At 50.8% G+C, this 24,614-nt stretch overlaps 1 protein-coding gene across 4 annotated transcripts in view; it reads right to left on the reverse strand.

Moving 5' to 3' along the window:
• Positions 1 to 24,614, reverse strand: part of Sipa1l3 (signal induced proliferation associated 1 like 3) — a 205,314-nt gene that overhangs the window by 54,092 nt on the left and 126,608 nt on the right. For all 4 annotated transcript variants that reach the window (XM_050119114.1, XM_050119111.1, XM_050119112.1 and 1 more), the window contains exons 5-10: positions 18,667 to 18,855; positions 17,919 to 18,093; positions 16,778 to 16,881; positions 13,807 to 13,964; positions 6,867 to 7,443; positions 1,115 to 1,389 (exon numbers count right to left, since the gene is read on the reverse strand). In XM_050119114.1, coding sequence (XP_049975071.1) covers positions 1,115 to 1,389; positions 6,867 to 7,443; positions 13,807 to 13,964; positions 16,778 to 16,881; positions 17,919 to 18,093; positions 18,667 to 18,855 — 1,478 coding nt within the window. The remainder of the gene's footprint in view (positions 1 to 1,114; positions 1,390 to 6,866; positions 7,444 to 13,806; positions 13,965 to 16,777; positions 16,882 to 17,918; positions 18,094 to 18,666; positions 18,856 to 24,614) is intronic.

Here is a 24,614-nt window from a genome sequence, read left to right on the forward strand (position 1 = left end):
CAGGGTTTCTCTGTGGTTTTGGAGCCTGTCCTGGAACTAGCTCTTGTAGACCAGGCTGGTCTCGAACTCACAGAGGTCCGCCTACCTCTGCCTCCCTAGTGCTGGGATTAAAGGCCTGCGCCACCACCGCCAGGCGGGAACTTGTTTTTGTTCTCTAAACCTGGAAAGCCAGGTTCACTTGCTGCTTAATCATGAAGACTACAGTTTGGATCCCAGCATGAGGTCAGGTGGTTCACAAACACCTGTAACTCCAGCTACAGGGACCTGATGCCCTCTCTGGCCTTCCAGGACACCTGCACAGATAGGCAGACTATAGCAGCAGCCTTCACCAGCCAGAAGCAAAGCTTTTGTCACACGTAGGCCTTCCACCTAGGCTGGCTGTCAGGGTCTCAGGTAGTTGGGGCTGTCTGTGAACTTAACACGGTGGAGCCTGGCCTCGAACTCCTGACGCCCCTGCCTCTACCTCTCAAGTGCTGGACTCCAAGCACACACCCGCTACCTTGTACAGCCACTTCACAGTCTTCCTTTTCCTGTAGAAGACAAACTCCACGGCTCTACGCCTAGCACTGCAAATGGGGCTTGAGTACAGCAGGGAGCCCAGTGGACATCCCGGTGTGTCCTGGGACAAGCTGCTGTGATCTCTGTGCATCCTCTAGGAGATGTGACTACTACGCACTCACGGACGCTGTGGAGGGGCACACTGAGAACCAGCTCCCACAAGGATTTCATTTATTCTACCCCCATTCTCATTAGCGCTACTGAAATAGCTCATCACAGTGGTTCCCAACCTGTTTGAGTCCTGGGGGGCTCAATCGACCCTTTCACTGGGGTCACATAGCAGATATCCTGTATATTGGATATTTACATTACAATTCTTAACAGCAAAATTGCAGTTAGCAATGAAAATAATTTTATGGTTGGGGGTCACTACAACATGAGGAACTGTATTAAAGGGTTGGAGCATTAGGAAGGCTGAGAACCACAGGTTTATCAAGTTCTTTTCCTGAGGGTCTTCCCTGAGATTCCCCGAGATAAGTATGACAGGGAAACCTCTAAGTTGCTAATCTTGCCCCCCACCCCCACCCCCGCCTGCCTCTCCAGGCAATGCTCTTACCGTCGGGGAGTGCCGTCTTCAAAAGGCGGGATGATGACTACCTTCACCGTGACGGAGGTGCGCAACAGGTCGATCATCTGGTCGTGGCTCAGTGTAACCACAGCCACCTTGCAGATCTCCACCAGTCGGCTGCCTTGCCGGAGGCCAGCCTGCCAGGCAAACCCATAGTCCTCCACTTCAGCCACTGTACCATCGTACTTCACATGGAAGCCCAGCTGCCCTAGGCCATTCCGTCGCAGGGTCATATCCACCGTCTCCCAGCCGTTGGTCATTACCTGTGGGCAGTGGGTGGGATGAGTCTCAGCTATCTGGATCAGAGGCTCTGAAGACCCTGGTCAGATTAGCCCCCTCTGGGATGGACTGGCAAGTCCCACTTGCCTTCCAGGGGCTGTCAGGATCTCAGATGGTGCACATCACCAGAGCCCAGTTTTCCCGGGAAATAAGCACATGCCACGTGGCTGGTATCTCAGAGAAGATTACAATCATAGACTATTCTCCAAATATTCCTGCCTCCGTCCTTCCTCAGGCCTTCTGGGACTGCACCTCCCAGCGCACGGCAGACAGCTGAGTGAGCCATGAGGCAAGCAGGCATATCCTTTTGGTTAGGGCATTAATTTTTGTGGCACTGGGTATGAACTCTAGGGTTATGTGTATGTTAGGCACTGAGCCACACCCCAGCCCCGCTCACTGCCGGGTTCTAGGAAAATGCTCTTACCACTGAATGACACCTTCAGCTCCTTACTGGTAGATCTGAGGCAAGTGGGCAACCACTGAGTCTGTGTGTGCATTTGTGCATGCGTATATGTCCAGGCACGTGCAGGTACAGGTCAGAGAAGGACATCAAGTGTCCTCCTCCACGGTTTTCTGCCTTATTTCCTTGAGGCTGGGTCTTTCTCTGAGCCTGGAGCTTGCTGCTTCTTAGCTAGGATAGTAGCCAGAAAACCCCACTGACTCGTCTGTCTCTCACGCCTAGTGTTGGAATTGCACATGGCCAAGCCTAGCTTTTTATGGTGGATGCTGGGGATGAAACCACAGGTCTCCACACTTTTACAAGTGCTCCTACCCCATGGAGCCATTTCCCAGTGTCCCTAGCCTTCTTAAAGCTGCAGCTAAACCCCTGCTGAGCTTTGACTTGGGTGTCTGGCCTCTCCCCTGTGAGGACAGTTCTGATGCTATAGACACAGGTGCAGCACCGCTGGTTCCATGGCTGGGGAAGCAGTGGCGCTGCTGCCTGCAGGACCGCAGTGCTAGTCTCTTTGCTGCATGGCCCTCTTCCACTTCTATTTTTTGTATTCTTGTGGAATTCCCTTCTGTATACTATGAATGTTTTATTACCATTGGCTAATAAAGAATCTGTTTGGCCAATGGCTCCGGTATATTTCTAGTTAGGTCTTACATCTTAAATTAACTCATTTCTGTTAATCTGTGAATCACCACAAGGGTGTGGCTTATTGGTTAAGTTTCTGGTGTCTTTCTCCTTGGGCAGCTACATGGTGTTTCCCCGGCTCTGCCTTCTTTCCTCCTCTATCTCTGCTTGGATTTCCCACCTTGCTATATTCTGCTCTGCCATAGGCCAAAGCAGCTTCTTTGGTAACCAATGGTAATAAGATATATTCATACCACATTGAGGGGAACCCCACATCATAGTCTTGTATTTTTTCTTTTTAATGAATAAGGTAACCCTTTATTCTTCATTAGGATGATCCTTCATTACTACTCTAGTTCTAGTTTAAAAGGCACTTCTGCAGGCCAGACCTCCCCACAAGCTAGGGATGCTAGCGGATAAAGCCTGAGACCCACGTGGGCTGTGTCACTGATGGGCGCCATACTTGTGCTCCACAAAGATGATGTCACCTTGTCTCACCTTCAGCTGACCACTGTCCTTATACTTGTAGACCTAATACATCTAAACTCCCCAAATTTTTAAGGGAAGCAAAAATAAACAAAAAGCATAACATTTCAAAAAGAATCAAATAAAACTCCTGGATGCTGAGCTACCGCAGTGAACACATAATATGGATAGATGGGCGCAAATGGTCCGAGCTTACTGGGAGAGTTTGCAATTCGAGATGAGACCTCAGGTGACAAGTGGCCAAAGGCCTACAGGAAGGAAGGGTCTAGCCAAGGGACAACCAAAGAAAGAGTTTCAGTAAGGGACAGGTAGTATAAAGGCCCTGAGGTTGGCCTCCTGCCTAGCACATTCAAGAAATGGCAGGCCTGTGAGTGTAGAGCAGGGAGCCATGGGAAAGGCACCCAGAGGGACCTCCACCATGAGAAGCCTCTGCCTTTCACTCAGGGTAAAAGCTGAGGGTTTGGAATACAGTACTCAGGTGACCAGATCCCCAACCAGATCTGTTGAGAGCAGATCAGAGTGAACAAAGATGGAGTCAAAGGAGATTGTGTGTGTGTGTGTGTGTGTGTGCGCGCACGCGTGGGAGGAGTTGTATGTATACATCCTGCACATGTGTGTGTGTATACGCACACGTGGGGGGTGGGAGGGTTGTATGTATATACCCTACACCCCTGCACTCACGTGTGTGTAGGCTCTTGGAATAATCTGGGAGCAGCCAGGCATGGAGACACAGGCAGGCAATCTCAGTATTCCCGAAGCTGAGGTAGAAGACTACAGCTTCAGCAGGTCCTAGTCGTGCTCACCTTTAATCCTAGCACAGGAGGCAGAGGCAGGCGGATCTCTACAAATGAGTTCCAGGATAGCCAGGACTACATAGAGAAACCCTGCATTGAACCACCCCTGCATCCCCCCAAAAGAAGACCACAGCTTCAGAGCTATCCTGGGCTACACAGTGAGAGCATGTCTTAACTCCCCTTCCCCAAGTCCCTCAGCAGCTGACGCCAGGGAGGCGGCATGGGAATGGGAGAAGCAGCTGAAGGCTGCCTGAAGGTGGCAGTGACAGATGGGGTGTGGATATGAGAACATGGGGGACCCTGGCTGATTGCAAGTCCCCTGACCTCAACATAGGGGTGGACCTGGCCTTTACGGAGACAGGAAACACAGGGGCATGGGAGAAAACCCAGCTTGTAGTGACCGTGTGAAGTTTCTTTGGGTCACTTGGGCAGCCCTGGGAAGACTCTGAGGAGGCAGCTAGAGATCAGTCTTATCATGTTCGGACCTAGGCTGTCAAGTGAGAATAATTTGGAATCAGACCACAATTCTGCTACCCACAGACTGCATGAGCTCACGTGAGTATCTGTTTCTTTCTGAGCTTCAGCTTCATCTATCAGAAGGAAACGAGCTCAGGATCTAAGTCAGTGTGAGGATAGGATGGCTCAACAAACCGACCACCGGCCAGCATTTATTGAATGCCTACTGTATGTCAACCCGGTCCAAAGTCTGAGTTCAGAAAGAGATCAGACAGAGACCCCAGGGTTCAAACCTCACCTTACCCCACCCAAGTGCTGACCAGGCCCAACCCTGCTCAGCTTCCCTGCTCATGTGAGATCTGAATGGCAGGGCTGTGGACCAGACCTCATTTTATAGCGTGAGACTGAAACACTGGCTACGGTGGTTTCATGAAGATGCATAAACTGTGAAGTCGAGAAGCCGAGAGCCGGGGTCCAACCAATCCCACCTGGATATAATGGAGAGCGAAAAGACCTACAAGGGTGAGCACAGCTATCTCCCAATCACAATGCTACCGGGAGAGGCCATAGTCGGCAGTCAAGCAAGCTTGCTAGGCAACACCAGCCACTGAACCTCTAAAACTTTCATATACACATAATAAAATGAAACCAAACTTGCATATTAGAGAGATTCTCTTTAAGTACTGGAGACTGAACTGAAGCCCTCACGTGTGCTGGGCAGTGCTCTCCCACTGAGCTCCAGCCCCAGTCCCCACACAGGATGATTACTGTTTCTGTTTCCAGCAGAGGAAACTGAGTCACGATGAGGGTGGTTCCTGTTGACTGTCAACTTGACAGAATCCAGACTCACCTGGCAGGGGGGCCTCTTGGCTTACCTGTGGGGTGGCTGTGATGAAGCTAATTAGGGTGGGGAAGACCTGCCTACTGTGGGTGACACCATTCCCTGGGCTTAGACCCTGGACTGTAAAACAGAGAGCGAGCTGAGTCCCAGCAAGCATGCAGTTGTCCCTGTCATGGGGACGTTTCTGACTCTTGTAACCTCGGGCTGTGAGTTAGATAAACTCTTTGTACTCTAGAGCCCCGCCCCAGCACTGTATCACAGCAACAGGAGAGGAACTGAGACAGTCACAGAGTCTAAGTGTGTCTGGTGGCCACACTGGGGCTCTGGAGCCAGACGTCTGGTCTCCAGACACCGTACTCTTAACTGCTGTGGAATGTGGTTTTCTCTGGCGCGCTGGGCTTGTACCAATCCTGTCTGAGCCTTCCATCTCAGTGCTGACCTCACACGCCTCCTATGGAGCTCAGGGGTGTCTCAGCACTTCTCAACACAGTGCGTCAGGCTGTTACTACCAATTCACTTGTCACTAGTAGACCACTTTCGGTTGGGCCAAGAGTTGGCATTGTTCACCAGGAAGGAGCCTAAGATTTCTCAGTCTTTCTCCTGACCCCACTGTGTGGTGCCAGAGACAAAACCCAGGGTCTTAAACATGCTGGGCAAGCACTCTACCACCAGACTGAACCCTTACTCAAGGATCTGCTTGTTTGTTTGTGTGAGAGAGGGTCTCTCTACAGCTCTATAGCTCTGGATGTGCTGGAACTCACTATGTGACCAGGCTGGCCTGAATGCACAGACCTGCTTCCCATTGCTACCACCCTAATACCCCGTGCCACCGAGCCCAGCCAGGATACAATTATTACTACACTGTAGGCCTTTGTCTCTTAACACAAAATGTTAAACTACTCATGGCCACTGTGGCTACGCAATGGAGCAGAATCCAGCCATGCAACTTAAGTTTGTTTCCTTCACTGTACTTTCCCAGGACTTTTTTATGGGTCCTTGCCCCTCCTCCATATTAATGGTCTACACTGGGGTATCCAGCCTTCTGATATCTGACACGCTAGTGTGCTCGACAAACGTAGTGGGCCACATTCATAGCTATCTTGGGCTATGTGAGGCTCAAGGGCCATACATTAGACAAACCTGGTCTAGAACCTTAATTTATTTTTGACTTTTAAGTATGCGTGTGTCTGTGGGTAGTTATGGTCATGCGAGTGCAGGGACCCAGTACCCATGGAGGCCAGAAATGTTGGCTGCGTCTGAAGCTGGAGTCATAGGCAGTTGTGGGCTGCCTAACATGGATGCTTAGAATTGGATTCAGGTCCTCTGCAAGAGCCGTATACGATCTCAACCTCTGGGCCATCTCTCCAGGCCCCAGGAAACTTTTTGTTCTATTTTAATTCTTCCAGAGAAAATCCATCTTAGTTGAGGTACTGGGAATTGAATCCAGGGCCTTTACAGTGCTCTACCACTGAGCTCATACCTCTAGCTGCACTTAAACATTTAGGGTAAGTTTAGATTTGCATCTGCCTTGCATCTGCTATATACTTTCAGAGTCAATCAACACCTATTTTTGTTCTTTCAAGGTGAAGGAATTGGCAACCACAGATTCCTGGCCCATATCTTCTCCAGGAGCAATGTGGGTTGAAGGACTCATCAGACCAGACTCCACATGTGTGTGTGCGCGCGTGTGCGAGAGAGAGAGAGAGAGTCAGTTCTTATTCTTAGGGTTGATGTTTGTTATGACTGGCTGCCTGGGCCAGGAAGAGTACTATAATACTCTGGAACCTTCTGCTGGGCCCTCTTTCTCACCTTCAGCCTCTGGACAATGTCCCTGATGTCCTCCACAGAGCCCTCTGCAGCCTGCAGGAAGATGTGGTCCCCCCGGCCATAGAAGATTTTCAGCGTGGAGGAGTCTGGGGTCCAGCCAATGACATCCCCACAGTAGCAGTTGAACACCACCTCCTTGGTGCGCAGGTCCAGGAGCACCACAAACTCATTGGAAATCCCCAAGATGCAGTCGATCTCCACGCCCTGGGCATAGTCCTGCGCTGCCACGCGCCAGGCAATGGCCCCAGCGCTGTGCTGCTCCGCTCCCGCCCTGGCCTTCGTCTTCTCTTTCTTCTTAGAGGTCAGGGAGATGAGGGTGAACTTGCCGGAGGAGTCAATGGGGGTGTTGGAGACACAGCTTTCAGCCAGGTCCTTCAGGTACTCCTGGCGGGTTCTGGTGGCCATCGTATGGAATTTGTCAGATTTGTGCGCAGCGTTCTCAGCATTAATTACCTTGGCCAGCAAAAAGTCTCTGAAGACATCAGACTTTCGGAATGTGGTTCCATTAGGGATAGGGGGGCCAAAAGGAGGAGCATCTTTGGATCGGGTCACAGCCATGCTAAAGGAGGGAGAAACCATTTTAGATTTGGGAAAAACACAACGCCTTAAAACCAAGAAGGTATACTGCAACCCCAGAACTTGAAAGGTGGAAGAAGGAGGATCAGGAGTTCAAGGTCAGCCTGGGCTACTGAAGATTCTGTCTCTAGTTAGAGTGATGGCAAGCCTGGCATGGCCGGCCTGGTCTATGAGTTACAGGACATGTACAGGGAAACCCTGTCTTGGAAAACAAAACAAAACAAGAAAGACTCTGTCTCAAACAAACAGGACTCTCTCTAGAAAGAAAACAAAATCAAAACTAAGGTCTCTCCCTCTCTCCTGTCTGTCATACTGGGAATGGAACCCTGAGTAGCTGGGCAAATACTTGACTACTGAGCCATACCCTGGCCCTAGAGTTTCTCTTCTATGAAAACTTGAGGTTATATGTACATATATAACATATTCTATATACATATAAATATATTCCCTATACACACACACACACGGTGCTGGGGGTCAGACTCAGGGCTTACACATGCTGAACAAGTGATTTACCACTGAGCTATATCCTCAGCCACTCTTGCTTTTCTGAGAGTCTCAATAGGAAGCCTAGCTTGACCCCGAACTCAAGACATCTTAACTTCCCAAGTGCTGGGATCACAGCCACTGCTCCTGGTCCTGATTTCATTTAGTCTTGTTTTATATAAACTAAGTGTCAGATTACAGCTGGGGGAAATTAAGTGAACAACTTTCTCTCTCTACTGTCATGGTCGGCTACAAGCGTATTGCCCTTGTGCAGCCTGACCATGATTTGATTTGGCCAATGCTTTTGTGTGTGTGTGTGTGTGTGTGTGTGTGTGTGTTTGAGAGATGGTTTCTCGGTGTAACAGCCCTAGATGCCCTGGAAGTAGCTCTTGTAGACCAGGCTGGCCTCAAACTCACAGAGATCTGTCTCCCTCTGCCTCCCAAGTGCTGGGATTAAAGGTGTGCGCCACAACAGCCCGGCTGTAAATGCCTTTTGAGTGAGGGCATGGACTGTATGTGAGTGTAGGAAGCGGTGGAGGGACCTATAACTATTTTGAGACAGGGCATCTCTATGTAGCCCTGGCTGTCCTGGCCTCAAACTCAGAGATCCTCCTGCCTCTGCTTCCTGAGTGCTCGGACTAAAGGCGTGTACCACCACTGCCTGGCAAGGGACCTATACTTTGATACTCTTGCTGCAATGGGATCGATAGGTCCCAGGAGGGAGAAACAACTGGTGCAGGCTTGGACTCTAGCTGACTCTTTACAAAGCTGCAGTTCTATGCTAACTTGTTGCACACCATCAATGGAGGACTATCTGGCTGGATGCGGAGCGCACGTGCGGAATTTAGTTCTGTTAAACACTTGACACTAATATACTTTGCAAATAATCTCAACAAAAATTATTTTGAAAATCTGGAGCTAGTGTGGTGGCACATTCCTGTAATCCCCAAACTCATGAAGTGGAGGGAGGAGGATCAGGAATTCAAGGTCATCCTCAGTTTTACAGCAAGTCTGAGGCCAGTCTGGGATTCAAGAGACCTTTCTCAAAAGAATACATAAAATAAATAAGTAGACTACAGAATAAACAATATCCTACGCAACCCAAACACAGTACAATGCTTGCTGGCATTTGGCCGACCTCTAGGGCACCCTCCCGTCCTGACAGGGAGATGGTATTAAATTCATCCATCTGTTTGACAAGGGCTTCCTGCATGGCCCTCTTGGCTTTGCGGATACAGCGCTTCCTGTCTTCCACAGCTGCTGACCAAACATACAAACGAACAGACACTGACGAAGACGGAGAAGTGTCAGACAGGAGACTCTGAGAAAGTGACAGCTGAGATCTCAGGATGGGGGGTGGTGAGGCACCGGTGAACGGGGTGGGGAGTCTGGTGGGCGAGGGAGGTCACGATGACAGGGATGTACCAGACAGAAGGAGCAGCATGTGGGGCAGCCCAAAGGGAAAGGGTACATGCAGGAGACAAGTCCAGGGTCAGAGCCCAGTAGCAGGGAGTAGGAGCCTGGGAAGGTCCCCAGGGCCGTGTCACACACTGCCCATCTCCATAAGAGGAAGGCCTCTGCACCTGGGTCCCACAAGCTCAGGCTTCGAAGTGAGCTTGGCCAATGGGAGGCACTGGTGGGAGGAAAGACGCTGGGGTGTGAGGAGAGGCCGCCTCGCCTGGTCACTCCACGTTTGTCTATGAACATCAGGGTGAGGGCACACCCGACAGCGCCTGGGCAATGGCAAAATCCACCAGGCTCACATTTCTGGAGTGTCCCAGCTGTTCAGTAGCGTACAACTATATTAGCTTTTCTTCTCTCCTTCCCTGCCTGGCCATGACAGTGGCAAGGGCTGAGGGCTTTTGGCTCTCGGTGCCTTATTCCCATCCACTGCTCTTGCTAGGAGGCCCTGTCCCAGCGCCACAACTCGCACCAGCTTCTAGAAACCGTGTGTCAAGCCTGGGGTGGGCAGCGCAGGCTCCGTGCTGTCCCTGGTCTGGATGCTTCATTTCCCACCAGTCCCAAGCCATCCGTACTCTGAGTAGTCATCAGCCTTCTGCTAAGTCCGTGGTGGGGAGTTGGCAGCAGTGGCTTCTGCCTTTTGCTGGGTCCCTGGCGGAAAGAGGCTGATCATGTGGCACTGAGCAAGAGCAGCGGTCCCAGAGATTACCCTGACTCCTGCTTTCCATCTCTGTCATTCTCTGTACAGTGACCCTTCCCACGTAGGGGGACCACACACATACCACCCTGGCTCAACCGATTCTCCAGCCCCAGGGAGAAGAAGATGATTCCACCAATAAGCAGGTGTGAGCATGAAGGACAGGTCACCAGGGTGGCTGTCGCAGCTCTAATGGAGCAGCTGATACACGAAGAAGAGCCTTGCAATTCCCCTCGGCATGCAACTGCGTGGCGACAGGCCGGCTTTCCTCATGGTCCTGACTCATGGTTTCAAGTCATGAAATTGTAGCTGCTGAAAGTTCTGGTCCCTCACTTCTGGCTGGTGGGGCTGGACTTGTTTACAAGCCCAGGCTCAGGGAAGATGCCGGCGGCCAGGAAGAAATGGCAAAAGATGAGAACACACTGCACAACTAGACGTGTGGCCACCAGGCCCCGGTTCCCTAGTGCGCAGTAGGCAAACCTACAACATGTGCAATTACTAACTTAACAACTGTTTCGTCAGTGCCCATGGTGTGTGGGATAGGACATTTGTACTGTCAGCCTTTTAAGGTCCTCTGATACCTTAAAAGGGTAGCCTGGCATGGTGGCACATGACTGTAATCCCTGCACTTGGGAGGTGGAGGAAAGAGAATCAGGAGTCCAAGGGCATTTCTGTACACACAGAGTTTGAGGTCAGCCTGGGTTACACGATGCCCATGTATACAGGCGTGCACGCATGGACACGAAATTCAGTGGGGCCAGGTGGGAGGGCAGGGCAGGCTGGCCTCGAGATTTTTCGTCTCCCCATAGAGTGGGGACCTCGGAGTTGGTAAGGGACAGCTGTGGTCGTATCTCTAACATTTTCTTTCTTTAAAAATAAAGAAAAGAGGGAACACTGAAGCAAGGAAGGCAAAATGCTAACATCTGCTAAATCTGCTGGTGGGCACATGGGTGTCTGTTCCATTATTTTCTGCACTTCTCAGAATGTTTAAAATATTGCACAATAAAAGTCTTTTTAAATTAAATTGTAAAAAACAGGAAAGAGCTGTGCATCAGGAAGAAGTCACCCTGGAGACCAAGCCTGAGCTTGCCTGGAGGAGTGGGAGGTGGGGGCAGGCTCCTGGGACTACAAGGCAGAAGAGGAAGGCACAGAGAGGAGGAAGGGCACCGAGCAGAGTGGCGTACCCCTAGAATCCCGGCACTCAGGCAGCTGAAGCAGGAGGAGCACACATTTGAGGCCAGCTTGGGTTAGGTAGTTGAGTTGCAGGCTAGCCTGAGCTATCTAGCAAAGCTGTCTCAGAAGAGCCAAGGCCTGGCTGGGTACATTGGTACAACACTTGCCTAGCATGAGTGAGGCCCTATGTCCAATCCCCAGTACCGCCAGAAGACACACAAACACATGCACACCAAAACAACCAACTCACTGTGCCCCAAGCCCTGAGGAAATTTAGAGTTACGGGGCTTTGACATATTAAGTTGGACATGATGGCTCATGTTTATAATCCCAGTACTTGGGAAGCTGAGGCAGGTGGATCACTATGGGTTTGAGCTATATAGCATGTTTGAAACCAGCATAGACTATGTGAAACTCTCTCAAAAACAATACAAAACAATGCCAGGTGGTGGCGGTGCACGTCTTTAATCCCAGCTCTTGGGACGCAGAGGCAGGCTGATCTCTGTGAGTTCGAGGCCAGCCTGGTCTACAAGAGCTAGTTCTGGGAGAGGCCCCAAAGCTACAGAGAAACCCTGTCTCAAAAAACAAAAACAAAACAAAAAAACAAAACAACCCCCCCCAAAAAAAAACAAAAAAAAAGAAGAAAGAAGAAAAAAACTACCAAAACAAACAAAAAACAAGCCCCAAAAATAAAACAAAGAAAACACATTAGTGGTAAAGTGCTTGCTTAGCGTGTACAAGGCCCTGCATTTGATTCCCCCATCCTGTGTCATTCCCCAACCAACTAAGGAGTGAGGAGGAAGGGGAGAAGGGCTACCCGACCCTCCCGCCCACCTCTGAGGCACAAGCAGCCTGCTTCCTCTTCCCAGACGTGTGTGAACACCTGTCTTCTGTCACTGGGGCTACCTTTCAGGTGCTGAGAAATAGCAAACTGTTAAGCCCCGAACTCATATCAGTGACCTCAGCCCACAGAGTCTAAGGTACCAGCCAGCATCCTACAGCTGCTGTCGGATACTCCTTGGGCCAGTGGAATGACGGACAGTGCTGGTCCCCGGCAACGCATCCAGCACAGCAGTTCACATGGGCTACATGCTGAAATCAGACTCATCAACACTGCTCGCTCCACTAATGCACACAGAGGGGTCCTCGCCTCCCACACCCACTGCAGTCGTTTTCTAGACAGCTGCATACTAGATGCTGGCTGCAGTGAATGCAGAAACAAGGCGACTCAGTGCAGGTGCCAGCAAGCAATCCCAAATGTCCATCCTTGGAGGACGGCGGGAAACTCACCCAGCTACACAATGGAATGTCTCAGTCATAGGAAGGAAAAAGCATGCCGGTGTTCTGGTATGCAAAGGCCTTGAAGACTGCTTGAGTGGACGCCTCCAGGCAGCTGGCACTTGTACCAAAACATGTAGGACTACATGGAATCGAGACACAGAAGCAGCATGTGCGTTGCCTGTGAGGCTGGCTTTGCGGGAGTTTGACGCAGCTACATGCTCTTGTTTGGATTTTATAGCATGTTCAAGCAATGGCAAACAGTACACCTGCTCCAGTCCATATCTGCAGGGACAAGCTGATGGCCGGGCCTGGATGGCCAGGGTAGGTGTCTCAAGGATACAGCTCTATCCTGTTCCTAGTCTCCAGGGGCCGCTTTCCTTCTGTCTTTCTGGACAGCCACTAAACTGGGGAAGCCCTGATGTTAGAGAGGGCACAGAACAGGCTTGGGACCTGGGTTACATGACTCTGTGTAAACCACAACCCAACTCAACATGCCCGTCACCTTAATATTGCGGGGTTGAGGCAAAAAGATTATGAGTCTGAAGAATGCCTGGGCTTATATAGTGAGACTTTGTTTCCTTCCCAAACCTACTTCTCAAGCTTACCTTACAAGCAGGGCCACAGATACAGGGGTCCCAGGGAGCTACCACCCAGCTTCTCCCAGATCTGCTCTTGTGCCTCTGTTCTTACGCACAGGTGCCAGGCCTTTGGAGCCTCTACAGAACAACTGTACAAGGCTCAGCAGTGTGCGTGCTTCTTTCTCCCTGTCCAGACAGGACTCGTTTTGAGTCCAGGCAGAGGATGGCCTTTAACTCCTGCCTCCTCCGCCCTACCGAGCACTGGGATTTAGGGAACGCACCACTCTGCTTGGTTCATGTAGTGCTACAGGTCAAGCTCTATTTTGATGTCTGTGCATGCTAGGCAAACTCTCTACGAACTGAACTACACCCCAGCCCAGTGGAACCTTCCCACTCTACAGCAGGAAGGATGACAGACTGAGGCTTCCAGAACCTTCCAGGACCATGGTATACGCTGTGCCTTCCCGTGACGTGCTCAAGAGCAAACACACAAGTGCAGCTTCCTGTGGATGACCGAGGTGGGGTCTCCATCATTTACAAACCAAGAAATATAGGCCCTGAAGGGAACCAGGGAGCCAGGAAGTGAGGTGAGGTGGGATTTGTGATGGGGCACATCCTCCCCAGCCTCTCGGGCCTGGCTGTGCATGGGACAGGACACTGGTGGCCATACCTATAGCAGACATTCTCAGTGCAGGGGTTATGGACTCGGAAGATGATGAAGACGTGCTGGAAGTGCGAGCGGATGTTCTTAGGGGTGAAAGGTAACGCGCCTGGTTCCTGGAAGATGATCGTCACGATGTCATTCCCTATGTGCCTCTTCCTCAGCAGCTGGAAGCAGAGGGGAGGAGGTAAGAGTCACAGATGAGCTTTAAGACTCCTACCCAGACAGCCTTGGTGGCTCCCCATGCCCACTCCCACCAGAGGGCGCCTGTGAGCATGGGAGCCAGGTCTTGTCCTTAGCCGCTCAGAGTGGGTCTGGCTCCTTCTCACTCAGGGACATGAGCAAAGTCAAGGAACCCCCACATGTGGGCCCCAGCCTCTGACATTGCCTGCTTCCCTCCCATCGGCCTGGTTTGTCTTCAAACATTCCAGAAAAGCCTTCCTCTCACAAGCAGTAGGAACGGCTGTCCCTGCTACCCCAGAGCCCCAGGTGGCCTCCTTCGTCAACTCCTCAGTATTTTTTTGAGATTTCTGTCATCTACAGCACCTCTCCGAGGCCTACCCTGCCCCTGCTTTCTTGTGCTCCCCACCTGATATTTATGGCCACATTCTGTACCGAGGCCCTCCATCTCCTGTCCCTCATCTGTCTTCCTGTTCAGGTTGTCAGTGACAAGAAGATGGGACATTGTTTTGGTTAGTGCTTGGCAAATCTGACTGTGGGAGGATTCAGAATGGAGCCTTTGATCTGCTCGGGCCACATGGACAATGGCAGAGTCTCAGCAGAATACACAGGCAGGGCCAATTCCAGGTGGCTCTCAGATGGCCCAAGGAGCCACACCCTCTTGTCCCTGCCTCCATCTCCAAGGGAAACCGGAATGGGTGTCTTCACAGTGTCTTGTTTATTTAACAAGATCACACTCTACCCCTTTTTTGGAAGGTGGGAGACAGGTCTCAAGCAGCCCAGGCTAGGACTTAAACTCAATACTCACTCAAGGATGATCTTCCTGCCTCACAAAGGGAGTTGGCCACCATGCCTGATTTTTGTTTTGTATTCAATTATTTATTTCCCAAAATTGCCCTGACTGGCCTTAAACCGCTGAACAGGCAGTCTCCTGCCTGAACCACTTTATCCAGCCTGTTAGTTCTTTTTTGTTTATTTTCAGACAGGGTCTTCCATATAGCTCTGGCTGTCCTGGAAGTCCTTAGGTAAATCAGGTCAGCCTGGAACTCACAGAGATCCACCTGACTCTGCTCTCTAGTGCTGGGATTAAAGGCAGAAGGCATGTGTCACCATGCCTGGATAATCTTTATATTTTGTATTTTTATGTTACTGGGTGTTTGCCTGCAGGTACGTCTGGGTACCATATACATGTTAGCGACTCAGAGGCCAGAAGAGGGTGTCAGATCTCCTGGGACTGGAGTTACAGAGAGTTGTAAATTGTAGATGCTGGGAATCGAACCTGGGTCCTTTGGGATTGCAGCCAGGTCTCTTCAGCACTGAACCATCTCCAGGTCTGGGCCTGTTAGTTCTCTGTTAGTTTTTTCTGTGTCTGAACTGCATAAATGAAGTTGCTGAATCCAAGACTTTCTTCCTGTGGCTAACCTCTCATGAGGCTCACCTCCCAGTGACATCTTAAAATTAATGACCTTGCTGAACCTTCCCAAAATCCTCAGTGGCAATAACTCACGTGGTTGTTTTTCATAAGATGGGAAAGCTTGGCTCAGAGAAGTTAGGAGTGACCTGTCTTCTGTCACACAGGGATGAAGGCAGACAGACAGTGGGATCCCAACTGCTTCTGGTTTTGACACCAGGCCCCTGCTTCCTACAGGTCCTGCCTCATGCTCAGGACCCATGCACGGAAGCAAACACCTTTCCCAATACCCAGGACCATACTGTCACTGTGTGGAGGAAGGACCTGCAGCTCAGAGAGGTACCATCACTTTCCTGGGGTCACAAAGCTAATAAGGGGCAAAGAACTCACATTTATGTTTCCACCCAATGCCAGTGCTTTTGGGAGCATGTTATCAGGATATCCTTAGGAAATGGCTTGCATTTGACTAGTTTCAACCTAAACAATCTACAGTGTGATTTGTACTGACAAGAAGAAAACAGGCACACAAACCCCCACAACAACCTATTTTCTAAACTCTTAGCACCCTGGGTTCCCTGCCCACTAGAAAATAAAAAGAGCTATCGAATGGGCTCAGTGGGCTTGGCATGCCCAAGAGAAGGAGCTGGTCATGCCTGCAGCCTCCTTATCATCTTTCAGCACCCACCCTTTACTTCTTGGAACTTATATCACCCATCTGGGACATCACCTCCCTGACCCCTGACCCCTAGCCCCTGGCCCCTGAACCATTCTCCCTTTCCAGAATGGAGACATATGTCAGGCTTGGCTCACGGGCCACTCTACACCAGGCCCACTCTCTTTCCTCTGGAGTGATGGGAAGGTTGGGGGAGCACGGACTGTGGTAGCATCTCCGCCATGGCTAAAAAGACCTATGAATGAAGTCACTACAGAGAACAATGGGGGTGAGGGCTCTCGAGACTGCTCAAACCTCTGGATCCTAAAACCAGTCCTCTCCTAGACCTCTGGATTACATAACCCCATCTTTTGCTTTGCTGATGCCGATTTGGTCTGAGTTTGTGGTCAAATTCTGTTGATTCATTTACTCTTCTCATTCATAAAACTGGTGATGACTCAAGAGACCCTGAGGGAGATGGAACAGCTGGAGGGAAGCAGGGTGGCCAAGGACCAGTAGGAAGATGTGGTACCAGACAGGCATCAAATCACATTGGGCTTTGTCTAGAATGCCTAGGGAAACGACCAGGGTACTGAGGGTCCAAGACCTCCATCAAATTCACAGGACCAATGTGCCAGGAGAGCCGTCGCTGGGCAGATAGGTTGGCAGATGGCCACCAGTCATAAGGGGGGGTGAATGCTTTGAGACTAACTTTGCCCCAGCTGGGGACCACTGACCTGCTGCCGGTTGTTGGGGGTGTAAGGGAGCAGGGTGGAGACGTGGAACATGATCTCGTAGTCCTGGTATGTGGTGTACAGAGAGTGGGTCCCCGTTGAGTCCGCTGGGATAGAAACATCAGTTAGTGTAGCACAGTCCCTAAGCCCCCGGGTTTCTGCCGTATTCCACAGGCCATCATGCTCATGCTAGCTTTTAACTGGATGCTTTTACTTACATCCACTCTATAAAAATGAAAGACATAAAGAAATCACCCATGATATAATTATTATTTTTTCTTTTTTAAAAAAAGACTAAATCTAGCTATAGCTGGCCTCTAATTCAGTCTTCCTGACTTAGCTTCCCAAGTGCTGGATTACAGCATGTACTGCCACACCTACATGTCTTTAGAGTTACTATACACAAACAAACCCTCAGTATACAGCCATGTTCTTAAAATACGTGGCACATAAAAAGCATCCTCAGGACACGGTCTCCTGAGACTTACTATGTGTGACAGGCGGACCTTACCCGTGTCCCTGCTCTGCAAATATCGCACAGTCCTGTGGAGCTCCTGGGGGTCCTCCAGGCGCTCATGGCCGTGTGCAGAGCACAGGGCTATGAATGCAGCTACTGAGTCAGACACGAGGGATGACTGTTTTCTCAAGTGGGGGCACCGCTGTCCTGGCACCACCAGACCTTTGAGCTTCTGCTGGCCAGGCAGACAAGAAGTGGTAGCTCCTTGACAACTCAATGGTTCCTCCTAAAGTCTTTTTGGTGGCATTGAAGGTGGAATCTAGGGAAATGCTCCATTCATACCTGATGCCTTCCTCTGCCCCCTATCTATCTATCTATCTATCTATCTATCTATCTATCTATCTATCTATCTATCTATCTATCTAATCTTTTGGGACAAGGTCTTGCTATTTGTAGCTTCAGCTGGCCTAGAATTTACTATGTAGACCAGAATGACCTCAAACTCATAGGTATCTACCTGTTTCTGCCTTCTAAGAGCTGGGTGGGATTAAAAGCCTGCCCCATGCCACTTAACTCTTTTTTTTTTTTAACTGAGACAGTGTTTCTCTGTGTAACAGCCCTGGCTGTCCTGGAACTTGCTCTGTAGACCAGGCTGTCCTGGAACTCAGAGATGTGCCTGCCACTTACTCTTGACATCCAGCTGGGCAGCATACTTGGTGAAGCCCTTCAGACAGACCTTCTCACCCAGGAGGTCCAGGAACTCCTCAAAGGCAGGGCCAGCCTCCTCGTTGTTGTACATCTCCTCCTCTGAGCTCTGGCCTGCCTTGCAATACAGGATGCCCACCTTGTGCTTGCGGCACAGCTGTAGAGGCAGAAGAGCAGAGTGGTCCGAGGAGGTTGAGGGAAAGGGACAAGAAGAGTCCTGGGGTGCTGGGACCACCTGGGAACTCAAGCCACAGTCAGTAGGGAAGGAACCAAAGTGGGCCTTGTCCCATAGGGACACTCTGTCATCTGCCTCTCCATGGCTGCGTGAGTATACAATGTTCTTAAGGAAGAACAGGGAGCTGGGGCCGGCTTCTTATAGATGGCAACTGGGCATAGACCAAGATTATGCCAAAGCTAAACCTCAGCTACTTGGGGTCTGGACATGTCTGGAAGTCCAAAAGCAATGCCAGGGGCTATGGAAGGGCCAGATGGCAGGGAGTGGGCTTGTGTTCGCGCAATGGCACACGCTCCCACTCCCTCTCTCATATAAACCTTGTGGTGCCAATCTCATTCCCAGGCTGTTTCTATGACACTGCTCTTGGTACCCTTACAGTGTGCAGTAACTCCCTCCTGTTGCTCAGTTTAGCTTAAGGGAGTTTGTAACTTCTAAAATAAGAGCAGAGATGGAGACAGGAAGGGTTGCAGGACTCAGGCCAAAGGCTGGGCTCACCCCTTGCTCATCGAGCTTCAGCAGCTGCTCGGTGACTTTGGGAGTGTTGAGAGCCAGGCGCAAGCAATGGATGTTGAGCTCTGGGATGACATATTCCAGCGCATCCTTCAGGGGCAGGCCCCGCCCTGTCCCGTGCTTGGTGGCTGTAGGTGTGGCGTCCTCTAGAATGGAGCCTCGAAGTGTGATGAGCTGTTCAAAGGAGAGAGAGAAGGCATGGTCAGGGCTGTCTCAAGCTTTGAGGGGGCTACAGCACATGAAGGGTCCCGTCTTCACGAATAGGTGTGGCTCAGCGAGGTGGTGTACTTCTGTAATCCTAGGCACTATGAAGGTCAAGGTTGGATGATTTTGATGCTGAGGGCAACCAGGGATACACAGTGACTCTGTCTCCAACCAAACCAACCAACCAACCAACCAACCAACCAACCAACCAACCAACCAACCAAATAACACCCCCTCAAAGAAACCCTCAAAAACCAGGGCTGGGTGTGGTGGGCTGTAATCCTAGCTTTTGGGATGTGGAGACAAGAGATATGAAGTTAAGATCATCCTTGGCCACAGAGTCAAAGGTTAGCTTCCCTACATGAGACATTGTCTTAAAAAAAAAAAAAAAAAAACAGAACAAAACAAAACCCTAAAACCTAAAGCCACCCCCTCTGCCCAAACGGGATGGATGAGAAGGATCTTAACAGTTTAAAGAGAGAATACAGAGTTTGAGCAAAGACTCAGACTTGCTGTCTCCTTCCTGTGATCCTGAGCTTCAACCTTCTCTTACATGGGACAAAAACAGGCACTTGTAAGTGTAGGAGAGGCTGGGAGATGACATATCCCCCTTTCTTTAGCACACACACTGGCAGCTGTCTCCTGTGTGCCAATCTATCCAGCTGCAGAGACCAAGCAAAGACCCTGGAGAGCTGACAGGTGGGTGGTGGGGAGGGGAGTAAGTCAGGAAGCAGAACCCCAGAAGAACAAAAGAAGCCCCACAAAGAAGGGGCTCTCGGTCATTGTAGGCATGTATGTATCACATCTGAGACCTGCTGGTCTAGGATGCTGGTGCCAGCCTGGGTCTTGAATTGTGGCTCTGGCTGTTCAACCAGCTTCATAAGAAGCACCATCACCAGGCACTCTGATTTGGTCCCGGGGGTCTGGACACACACCCGTGCATGTACGTGTGTCTCTGTGCGTGTGCATGGGAATGCGAACACGTTCAACCCTCTTAGCTGGCTGTGCTCTGCCTTAGAGGCCACCTCAGCCCTCTTCCTCCGATGTCACCACTTCCCAGGCTTCTCCTACAGCTGACTGTGTGACCAGTTTCAGGCAGAGAAATGTGAGACTCCTGTCTGGTCAGGACTTTTTGCTGGCCATGTCCTCTTACTGGGGACATCAGTGTAAACATGGGCCCCCTGAATTGAGTCCTGATGTGCCTGCCTCCCAGATTCAAGACAAGGTTTCTCCGTGTAGCCCTGGCTGTACCGGAACTCACTCTGTAGATCAGGCTTGCCCCTAACTTAGAGATCCACCTCCCTCAGTCTCCTGAGAGCTGTATTTTTTTGAGACAGGGTCTTGCTATGTAACCTAGGCTGATATAGAACTACAGAGATCCACCTGTCTCAGTCTTATGAGTACTGTGACTACAGATAGGCACCGTCAAGATGCTTCAAGATACTTCTCTTTGGAAAAATAAGCTGCCATATTGTCTACACACATGTAACTGTTACAATACATGCAAAAGGCTAACACCTGGTCACGTGCCGCCCAATTCAAGACGTGGATATTCAGACTTCCAGGACCAGTTTATTCCCGCCTACTTTCATTATTTCATTATCTTTCATTATTGTTATTATTATTATTTTGTCAGGAGTGTGTTTGGGGCTGGAATCGTGGCTGATTAGGCAAATGCTATAATTCAGAGCCATGTGCCCAGCTGACAGTCACTATTCTTCTTTTATCTGGCTTCTTCCCCTCTCTTTTTGAGTCAGGATCTCATTTGACCCAGGCTGGCCTCAAATTCCTTCTTCCTGCTTCTCCCTCTTGAATGCTGAGAGTACAGACATGTACCACCATGCTCTGCTTCTCTCTCTCTCTCTCTCTCTCTGGTTTTGTATTGAGAAGATCTCATTCTATAGTCTAGCTGGCCTTGAACTTGAGATCCTTGTCTCAGTCTCGCAAGTGACAGGTGTGTCACTGTGCCCAGCTTGGTTTCTTTCTCTGAGGACTGTGCATCTGGGAATCCACCATGTTGCACTGAGAGGATAAAGCCTGCACTGCAGTGGATTTAATCCTTCCTAGTGTGGCTGAGTGCAGCTGCTTCGAGCACTTGACAGCGGAGCAGCACTGCTGGGAGCATCAGCAGAATCACCTCCTGGTGCCCAGGAACACATTTCCTTTTGGTTTATACCTAGGAGACAAATTGCTAAATCACCCAGACATGCTAATCTTCAGTTTTACTAAAAGTGCCAAGTAGTTTTCCAAGTGATTGTTCCAATTTATGCCCCGCTAGTCCTGAGAGCCCCTGTAGCCGTATCCTCTTGACACTAGCTTGATGCTAGCCACCAGGTTAGGCCAGGCTGAGTATATGGAAGCCACAGGAAGAATGTACAGAAAGGTACCTGAAAAACCACAGGACAAACAATCCCCGCTCCCCCAGGGCCTGTCCCAAGCGGCCCATGCATACTGTTTCAAGCTGCAGATTAAACACGAGAGCGGACCAGTGTTAACCGCAAAAACACACTCCCCTAAGTCAACAGACACACGGAGCAGCAAAAGCATGCCATGGTTTGCTGCCAGGCACGCAGCCCACCCTTGCCAAACAGGACCCAGGCAAGAGGTGTGTGGAAGGAATGGAGTGATCTCATGGCTGGGAGTTCCCAGTTCTGGCTGGGCATTAACAAACAAACACATCTCTTATCATGAGCAAAGCAAGCGGGGAAACGAGGGCAACAGCGGTGACGTCAGGGGCTTTGCTCTCTGGCCTGGGGGGCTCTGGGGCTGTGGGCTTCCTTAATGCACCTACAGGATCAGCATCTTTGTACCTGCTGACTGCTCTGCAGCACTCTCTGCTGGAGTCAAAGGCCAGTGAGGGCCAAAAACCTGCGCTGGAGACAGGTGGCTTACAGCTGTGCTTGGCCCCATCACTGCCCACTACTGTGCTTGAAAATCTCTTGGGTTTTCCTTCAGGCTAGGGGAGGAGAAGCTGCAGGGTGCTGTCAGGTTCTCTCCTCCCCGCTTTGATCCTTTGTCACCTCCCGCTGGCACAGCAGCTCCTCCCCAAGCCTCCCTGCCCCTGTCCCATTGCCAGCACCCTCTCCCCACAGCAGCCAGAGTCAGATCTGCTGTGAGCCCTCTGACATCTGCTATCCCTTTACTGAGGGTGACAGACCAAGTGAGCTGTAAAAAGGACATGGTGCCACATAAGCAAAGAGGGATCTATCTGTCAGAGTCAGGCCCATGGCCAACCCATATGCACATTGGCTGCTCTTTGTGCTGGGTGTGGGGACCCTTTAGGGACTTCAGGGCCCCTGAGGCTGCCAGCCTGTGTTTGACTCTTGGCTTCACCTTCTCCCAGGCTCTGCAACCCCGAACAAATCACTAAATTCCTCATCATCCCATCCCCCCCTTCCTTTTTAGTTTTGAGCCCCTTTCATGAAGCCCAGGCTAGTCTGGCTATATAGCTGAGGCTGGCCTTGAACTCACTGGCCTCACAAGCACTAGGATTACGAGTGAGTGTTTCTCACTACATTTTACCAATGCAGATTTTCACTGATATAGGGGTTTGCTATTTGGTCTTGGCTAGCCTTGAACTTTCATGATTTCCTCATTGACAAAATGGTGATAAGAACGTCTACCTTGAGTAGGTACGGTTGTACACACCTGCAATTCAAATTCTGGAAACTGAATAGGATTAAGAGTTTAGGCCAACCTGGTGTGGATGAAGATTCCAGGAAGGAAATTCGCACACAGAGCTTGCCACTGTATCCGGAATACAGTGAGAGTTGGGTATATGCCACTCACTGCTACAGGCAAATAAAGGTCAAATGTACAAAGCCACAGATAAGTTAAAGACTGTAAGGAGGCTTCAGTCCCTTCCCACTCCTCAACAGGATGCATCAGAGATATGCTTGCACAGACCAGATGCGCCAACTGAATGCAGAAATCCCGCCCCCCACAGAATTACACTTTGTAAGACCTTCCTCTTTCTACTTCGCACACTTAGTATAATTGAAAGTACCAGCAACCAGCATTAAGAGATGTATCCATCTATCTCCCGGGTTTGGGAGAAGCACTGGGATATGCATATAGATCTTCTGAGACAAAAAGTAAAATCCCAAACTCCTAAGCCTAGCAAAGTCACAGCCTACCTGGGCACAGGGGCATATGCCTGCAGTCCTAGCACCCAGGAGGCTAAGGCAGCGGCTGTGAGTTCCAAGCCAGCACTGACAGAGTTAGGGCCTGATGTGAACACAAAACAACAAACTTCAAAGGTCTGTCAGAAATTTCTTCTCGCCAGGCTGAAGAAGCATTGGGCCAGATGGTCCGAGGCTGGCTGGGGAACCCTGTGTGTCATCTGAGAAGCCACTGGCATGGGGCAGCCAGTGGTCAGGTGTGTGGTGCCTAAGCCCAACCCTGAGTTTGCTCCTTCCTCGGTGGGAAGCTGGCTCTGCCAAAGCTCACATGCCATCTGCTGAGAGACGTGGGCCCACTGGAGCCTGTCTGCTTGGCGGCTAGGGGCGGCCATCTGGGATAGGCCGGTCTGTGGGCTTGGAAAGCAGCCTGGGCTCCATGCTCCGTGCAGAGGCCAGAGGCAAGTGTGTGGACAGGGACGGAGCCCATCTCTATCCATTCCCCAGCACTGCCTCTGCCCTCCTGGAAGAGTTAGTCATGACAGGATCTGACATTCAGAGCTCCTCCTGCCCTGAGTCTGAGCAGCCACTTCCCGGTCTCGGGGAGTCCACTCACACCTCTCTAGGGGGCAGGTCACAGCTCTAAGCATGTTTTACCGAGGAAGAAACCAAGACAGAAGAATGGTCACCTAAGTCATGGGGCCAGTGTAGAACGTGAGTGGACAGATAGTCCAATGAGCTCAGATCCATAGAGAAGGTCCTGGGAGTGAGGGCAGACAGAAGCAGGGCGAGCTGGGTCAGCCAGTGGGTGACCTTGGAAAAGCAATTGTCTGGCTCCATTTGTGGAAGGAGGTGAAAACGGGACCTCTGTGGCAAGGGTTGAGAGAACCCGCTGGGACAATGCACGGCAAACATTGAGGTGAATGCCAGGCAACAATGTATGTTGCAGCTTTACTGCAGGTTTCAGGGTTGCTGGCAGGGAATTTGAGTTGTGTGTCTCTCTGCCCTGCCTCCATGATGGTGAGGTAAGCCTTGCTCCTCCTCCAACTCCAGACGATGGAAGGTCAGGCCTGAGGGCCTCACAGGACAGCTCTGCAAAGACCCAAGCCCAGGGCTGGTTCTACACGTGGTCTGTAGGTGGGGGCAGACAAAGGTTTGTGCAGTGTGTGTGTGAAGGGGGGGGGGTAGGGAAAGGGTGGGGATGGAGGGCAGACAGCTCACACTGAAGCCCAGGCTGGACTTGAACTGATGCTATCTATCTGCTTCAGTCTTCCAAGCCGTGAGGACCACCCCAGCTCTGGCTCCCTGAGGTCTTGGGTATTTTAGACACACCTCCATTGGCCATCCTGTCTGAAGATCTACCTCCTCCACAGTCACCCGTTTTCCTGCTGTGTCTTCCACCGTATCACTACGTACCCTGGCAAGGGTAAGGGACATGAAGCTGTCTTGTGTAGCACTGCCATCCCCACGGGAGCAGTCTTCAAGCTACCCTGCTGCCTTGGTCACTACTATACCCCCAAAGCCCAGCATGGGGCTGTGCAGTGATGACGTGTGGTAAGTCTTGGTGTGATGAGTGCATCACAGATCTGAGGCCCATGAGGCCAGGGTGGC

Source organism: Alexandromys fortis, unplaced genomic scaffold (assembly GCF_014885135.2).
Source record: "Alexandromys fortis isolate MF-2015 unplaced genomic scaffold, M_Fortis_MF-2015_v1.1 scaffold_140, whole genome shotgun sequence".
NCBI lineage: Eukaryota > Metazoa > Chordata > Mammalia > Rodentia > Cricetidae > Alexandromys > Alexandromys fortis.